Below are 7,638 nucleotides of genomic sequence, written 5' to 3'. Positions count from 1 at the left end.
TTCGTATTCCTGATAAGAGCTAAATATGAACTTATAAACATTAAATTAATAAAGACAAAATTGTTGAAATGACCCATATGGTTTGTAGCAAAATGCTGGTTTCTTCTCTATGTTTTTTTTGTGATGGATTAGGTCCCAGTGGTTTGTCAATGTTGCTAATTTAGTCCCTATTTCTGACGGACGTAAAAAAATTCCGTTAACTCTAGTCATGTGCCAGACATGTGAGGGTATTTTCGTCTTTCTTTCCTTTATTGACAATATTGCTGAAATCATCCCTGTGATTTGTAACAAAATTCCTGGAATGGTCCTTGTGGTTTGTAACAAAATTGCTGAAATCATCCCTCCGTATATAATATCCCCAAAAATTCCTCACCTTCATCTTTATTCCCAAAAATTATGAACAAACCCTAATTTTTTTCATTTTCTTCAAACACTTTAATTAACATGGTAAAATCAAACCCACCAAAATTAAAACTAAATCCACTATGCTTAACAAGTAAAATCCATATTATTGCACATAAAACTTCTTAAATAACATTAAGTTCATCCAAACTAAAAAAAAAAAAAAATAGCAACAACATATAAACTTGATTCAAACACAAATACTACTAATACATATACATATATCGATAAAATACATATAAATCAACCCAAACGCAGCCTTTCGATTTCATTTAGTAGAAGAATATAAACAGAAAATATAGCAGCATTAAGGTCTTGAATCTGAAAAAATCAGATCTGGAAACAGATGGTTGCGGCGACAACGGTTGCTGATGGTTGTTACGATGACTTCGATGGTGGCGGCTAAGCCATCACTCAATCGCCTTTGGCAGCTTTCCAGCCGGAGTATTCCGGTGACTTCGATCTTCGTCTCTGATCGACACTGGTGGTGGTTGGCGATGATGTTGACGATGTTGGTGGTTGTTTGTGAGTAAACACATTGATATTATATACGGAGGGATGATTTCAGCAATTTTATTACAATCCACAGGGACCATTTCAGCAATGTTGGTACAAACCGCAGGGACAATTTCAACAATTTTGTAAATAAATGAAAGAAACGGACTAAAATACCCTCACATGTCTAGCACATGACTAGAGTTAACAGAATTTTTTGACGAACGTCAGAAATAAGGACTAAATCAGCAACATTGACAAACCATTGGGACTAAATCCATAAAAAAATGCATAGACACAAAACCAGCATTTTGATAGAAACTACATGGACCATTTCAACGATTTTTTCGGTTGTATATATAACTATTGATATAGGAATAGAAATTTGGTAGTCTAAGTTTGTATCTTTGGAAAAAACTGGGGCTTGATTACCCGATGTTTTACCTTCGGTGGAAGAACTCATATGCTCGTTCATAGGAGGATTTCCTCGCTTATTCAAATTTTGTTTAAAATTAATTAAATACGCATAAATAGCAAGTTAATGATGGTGCAAAAAGCATTGAATACATTCACGAATCTAACACATTTCATTCAATGGTGTAGAAACTATGATCACTCCTCTTAATTAACCTCAAAATCTCATCCACGCCATCACCCAACACACAATTGCAAATCCCCAAATTAATAATCATAATCATCCAAATTTACAAGCCCTTCATTTACCAATCAAAACCCCTAAAATCACACCTCCCAATTATGCATCTTAAACCTGTTTTACATCATCCATTCATTTACAAACACACACCTAATAATGGGAAGAAAAAATAAAAATAATAATAACAAGAAAGTAGAAGTGCAAACAATCAGACAAAAACTGTAAAAAAAGAAAAGAAAGAACCCTAACTTTATCCCTAATTCCATATCCATTTTTTTACAGAGATTAACCCGTTGACTGTTACTATTTCTTGATTTTGATGATCTGTAAGGAGTCCACCACCACCACCAACATCACCACCACTTTGAATATCTATCTATTAGTACTATCATCATTTTATAATTTATAATTTAATAATTTAAAATCTTGAAAATCATTCTTCTTCCCATCTTCATTTAGTCCACCCCTCTCTTTTATTTCTCTCCCAATCACACTTACCTTTTTCAATCATCAAATCTTCAGAATCAAGAAAACTCACAAAACCAACCAACAATCAATTCCTTGAAGATTCCATTCCATTGTTAACCCACAAGTTTTGAAAAAACAACACCAAACCCCCTTTTCTTCATCAATCATTATTTTTATCGATTAAAAATTCAATCTTTCGTCAAACCCCATCAGAAAAATTCAATCTTTTTTGTATTTCTTCAAATAATAACCACATTCGAGGAAAATTAAACCTACATCAGTTGGGTTTTTAATACTTCTTCCCTTTTAATTGAAGGAAAAGAATATATATTATGAAGTCATCATCTCATTTGGATAATATCCCTTCAACACCTGGTAAATTCAAACTGGATAAACCCAATTACAACCATATCAATAGATTCAGGTGGCATTATTCATATTTAGCAAAGCTTACATTTTGGAGTTTTGTTTTTATGGGTTTAATTTTTATTTTTTTCTTCAAATCACCACATTCATCATCACCAACATCAAACCCATCATCAGATCTCTCTCGTAGATCCTTAAAAAACAGATCTTGGGGCGGACCCGATTGGGAAAAACGGGTCAAATCCTCTTCCAAGATCCGATCAAAATCCGGGTTTTCCGTCTTAGTCACCGGCGCCGCCGGATTCGTCGGAACCCATGTCAGTGCCGCCTTGAAACGCCGTGGTGATGGTGTTTTAGGGTTAGACAATTTCAATGATTATTATGATCCATCCCTGAAAAGGGCTAGACAAGCTTTGCTAGAAAGAAGTGGGATTTTCATTGTGGAAGGTGACATAAACGACGCCGTTTTGCTCAAGAAATTATTTGAGGTAGTTCATTTTACACATGTAATGCATTTAGCTGCTCAAGCTGGTGTTAGATATGCTATGAAAAACCCTAACTCTTATATTCATAGTAATATTGCTGGTTTTGTTAATTTACTTGAAGTTTGTAAAAATGCTAATCCACAACCTGCTATTGTATGGGCATCATCTAGTTCTGTTTATGGATTGAATACTAAAGTACCCTTTTCGGAAAAAGATCGAACTGATCAACCCGCAAGCTTATACGCTGCAACTAAAAAAGCGGGTGAAGAAATCGCGCATACGTATAATCATATATATGGTTTGTCATTAACTGGCTTAAGATTCTTTACTGTTTATGGACCTTGGGGTAGACCAGATATGGCTTATTTTTTCTTCACTAAAGATATCTTGAAACGAAAACCGATTCCTGTTTTTGAATCGGCTAATCATGGTACAGTTGCTCGTGATTTTACGTATATTGATGATATCGTAAAGGGTTGTTTAGGTGCTTTAGATACTGCTGAAAAGAGTACAGGAAGTGGTGGTAAGAAAAAAGGGGCTGCACAATTAAGAGTGATTAATTTAGGGAATACGTCACCTGTTCCTGTTTCGGATCTTGTTAGTATATTGGAGAAATTGTTGAAAGTGAAAGCGGAAAAACGTGTGATGAAGTTGCCTAGAAATGGTGATGTACCGTTTACTCATGCGAATATTAGTTTTGCGCAGAGGGAATTTGGGTATAAACCAACAACGGATCTTCAAACGGGGTTAAAGAAGTTTGTAAAATGGTATGTGAGTTATTATGGTCCCGGGAACAAGAGTTCATTGAGAATACAATGATGATGATGATGATTGTATGGTAAATTTGTTCTTGATTTGTTATGATTGTTTTGTTAATCTTGTTCTATTTGAACAAATTATCTTGTTTTCGACCGGTGGAGAAGAGGGATCGCATGATGAACGAGATTATGTTTTACGTTTTTAAGTTTTGTGATCCAATGAGGCGCGTTTGATGTGTATTGAAAGATATTCAAGAACTTTATGTTCTTATGGAATGTAATTTGTTGTAGCATTATTAGTGTAGGATTCATGACTGATAGAGTAAATTTGTGATCATTTGGTGGACTTGTATCATTTCATGGAGTTACAAATAAATAGAAACCATAGTTTCAGAGTTATGAGGTTTGCTTGTTTGTTCAATTTCTGATTAAAGTTTTTATTTTTCTTATTTTCATTGTTTTAAATGTGACTATTATGATTCATGTTCATCCTATTGATTCAAGTTAAGACTTTGTGTGATTTCTATTGTCCTGTTAGCTCATTCATGTTGTTGCTTTTTTTTTTTCGGCCATTTGAATATGGAGTACAATATTTGGTATAATTTGAACATAACCAAAACTGCAGATTCTTTAACATACCTTTTTTTGTCTAAAATTCTACCAGATATTATATGTAAGCAAGCTTTGTGAGAGAGATCTAAAGGTATGTAAGCAACTGCCGATTTTGATTTTGGGACGTTGATATTGATAAGAACATTGAATGGTGAACTCTTTTATGGTTGATGGTACACTATCTTTTTAGTTATATATTCTTAATATTAAATAAAATAAAAACTTACTTTAAAATATTGTATTATAACACACCAAAGTTTTAAGCATATTTGGTGGTGTACGATTAGTGGATTACCTCCCCTCTTTTATACTCTGGTGTGAAAATTTGATGTTGATTAGAATGTTTCTACTTTTACTTTAGAATGTTTGGTACACGTAGTGCTTTCAAGATCTAGTGACGATATAAGGAACATGTCTTCGGCTAAAAGTATTGCGGATACTTGGGAATGGAAATTCTATTAACGGGTGTTCATTGAAAAGGGGATGGAGTGACGAGATAACTCCTTGTTAGAGCTTTTCATTGTCTTTCTAAATTTGGAGCGAAAGAAGAGTATATTGGCTTTTGAAAAAAGAAAAAGAAAAAACAAAAATAAATTTCTATATTATGTGTATTGATTTTTTAACAGCAATTTAATATAGACGCACAAAAAACTTTCTAGTTCTAGTAAGGAGTTGAAAGAGAATTACAAAGAGCTCAAAACTATGAGTTCCAATTATGTGTTTTGGTTGATCATAAGTAATCATGATGAGTTGTATGTAAAGATAAATATGATGTTTCTCTAATTTGATTTTTACTAGTAAAGGTACCTGTGCGTTGCAGCGTGGGTGATATATCTTCTTTCTCATTTACCAAAGTAACTGTAATAAATTAAATTTAAATCAATTATCAAATGTAGTAATAAAATAATAGATAGTTAACCTACAACTCATAGTCAAAAATCAATTAGTGAGATTTTCTAAAACCGGGTGCAAAAAGTAAGTGGACACTTGTGGTGGGACGGAGGGAGTAATTTATAAATATTCATATTTAATTTAGATTCAAAAATTATTGTATGTACCGTGACAACATGAATCATGCGAGAAACGGGGAAAAAAACAAACAACGTATAGGAATTAAACTCAGATTAACACCAACACAAACACGTGACCATCCAAGCTAGGTACGTTTTTTTTTTTTTTTTTTTTGCAAAAAAAAGAAAACTTTATTAATAACCAAGAAAACATACAAAGACACAACACGAACTAACTAGCCGGACAACCAAAACGCAACCACTAAACTACCCGAAATCGAAACACACGAAACAAAATCCGTACAAAACCAAACGGAAAAAAAAGATGGCGAGAAATCAGACCACCCGACCCGATTCCAAACCCTCTAAATTCCAAACGGACACGACAAACAACATACCAATAAACAAACAAGACCCGACACCTACAATACAAATCAAATACCCTCAACATTAAACCTAGCTAATTCGGCACCATGCTCCTTTTTTCTTTTGGATTTACCCTTCTTCGGTTTTGGAGCCGGCGCGGGAAAAAGACGCTTTCCTTCAACAGGAAGGTGGGCAAAACCACCTTCTTCTGCCGTCTCCTGCAAAATAAACGAACCGGACTTCCCTTTGAAGTGCGTAGGGCTCATCGCCGACCCGAGATCACCATTAACACCCTTCTCACCCGTTGGCAACTCTTTGCCATCCGAAGCCCCATCACAAACAGAAATCAAATTGACATTAAGATCAGGAGCTATTGAAGCTTCATTCGCCATCGTACCCGCCGTTGCCTCGATAGATTCTGAACCAAAAACATCAGTAGGTCCTTGAACTACATTAGTCGGCATAAGAGAACCAGGAGGAAGCTCGTCACCACCACTCGGTTCCGGTACCCCATCTGCAAAATCCCCACTTACCCCATCCATCGTCGAACCCTCATTAAAAAAAAACTCATTTGCCCTAACCTCTAAATTATCTGCCATAGACACCTCAACAACACTCGTCCTTTCTTTAACCAACCCCGAAGCTTTTAACGCCAAATTAACCGACTCAACCGATGGAGTCACTTCCTTAGATGCCAAACAACCAGCCTTACCCCTATCTACATTCACTAGACTGCAAAACTTCGGAACCTTTGCTTGCACCACCAACCTGTTTATCGTGTTCACAAAATCCGGCGACACAACATCCGAAAATAACTTCTGAAAATCTAAGTTCATACCCAACTCATTAACCCAAGCTTGTGTAGTCGACCCATTAGACCCAACAAGATCAATATCAACCATATCATGTATGTGTTTAACAATACTAGATCTAATAAAGGCATACGCCGAACCAATATTACCGAGAGACGCTGAAGCCTTGGCCACCACAATCACTTCTCCAAAGTGTCCAGCAATCTTATTAACATTTTCCGGCGACAAGAACTTCACCGGAATCCCCCTGATTTTGACCCACAATAGCCGGAAAAAAGAACAGCTAACAATGAGAAATGAGTAACAAGAACGAAATCACCTGATGTTCTAGCAGCTAGGACAAACATGAAGTTCTCATGGTCGGCACACACAGCGACATACCCAAATTGCCCAAACTTAGAAACATGAGAAACTGTTACTTTATGTTCTTTGACAACCCGTTCATATCGATTATAAACGAATTACAATAGTTGATTACATCGCGAGGTATTTGACCTCTATATGATACATTTTACAAACATTGCATTCATTTTAAAAGACAAACTTTTATTTCATCGAAAGTTGATAGACATGCATACCATTTCATAATATCCAACTATAAATGACCTAATCTGTCATTTGCTTAATCATAATCTTTAATGAACTCAACGATTTGAATGCAACGTTTTTTGAAATATGCCATGAATGACTCCAAGTAATATCTTTAATATGAGCAAATGCACAGCGGAAGATTTCTTTCAATCCTGAGAATAAACATGCTTTAAAGTGTCAACCAAAAGGTTGGTGAGTTCATTAGTTTATCATCAATATTCATTTCCATCATTTTTAATAGACCACAAGATTTTCATTTTCATTTATCATGCATGCATATAGCCATCTGCATAAAATCATTCACATGGATTGAACACCTGGTAACCGACATTAACCATAATGCATAGAATATCCCCACAGACATCGTCATCTGTATAATAATAATCTCGAAGTACTACAGCCATCCATAGACATGAATGGGGGTTGTTAGGCCCAATAGATCTATCTTTAGGATTCGCATCAATTAGGAGCCATTTCCCTAAATCTTAGGTTACCATACTTGAAGGGCGATATTCGATTTCGATAATCCAACCATAGAATGTAGTTTTCGATTACTTGTGTCTATTTCGTCAAACATTTATAAAAGCGCATGTATTCCCAGTCCCAAAAATATATATT

At 35.2% G+C, this 7,638-nt stretch overlaps 1 protein-coding gene across 1 annotated transcript; it reads left to right on the top strand.

Moving 5' to 3' along the window:
- The first annotated feature begins 2,011 nt into the window (after positions 1-2,011).
- LOC139871643 (UDP-glucuronate 4-epimerase 3-like) lies at positions 2,012-4,027 on the top strand. The gene has a single exon (XM_071859362.1). It carries the CDS (start codon positions 2,353-2,355, stop codon positions 3,688-3,690), a length of 1,338 nt encoding a protein of 445 aa, XP_071715463.1. The 5' UTR covers positions 2,012-2,352; the 3' UTR covers positions 3,691-4,027.
- The last annotated feature ends 3,611 nt before the right edge of the window (positions 4,028-7,638 follow it).

This window comes from Rutidosis leptorrhynchoides, chromosome 10 (genome assembly GCF_046630445.1).
Source record: "Rutidosis leptorrhynchoides isolate AG116_Rl617_1_P2 chromosome 10, CSIRO_AGI_Rlap_v1, whole genome shotgun sequence".
Classification (NCBI taxonomy): Eukaryota; Viridiplantae; Streptophyta; class Magnoliopsida; order Asterales; family Asteraceae; genus Rutidosis; species Rutidosis leptorrhynchoides.
Note: the sequence above shows the minus strand (reverse complement) of the source record. Positions and strands in the feature narration are given on the sequence as shown.

Coding starts and splice junctions, on each gene's coding strand:
- LOC139871643 (XM_071859362.1), top strand. CDS start 2,353: ATGAAGTCATCATCTCATTTGGATAATATCCCTTCAACACCTGGTAAA.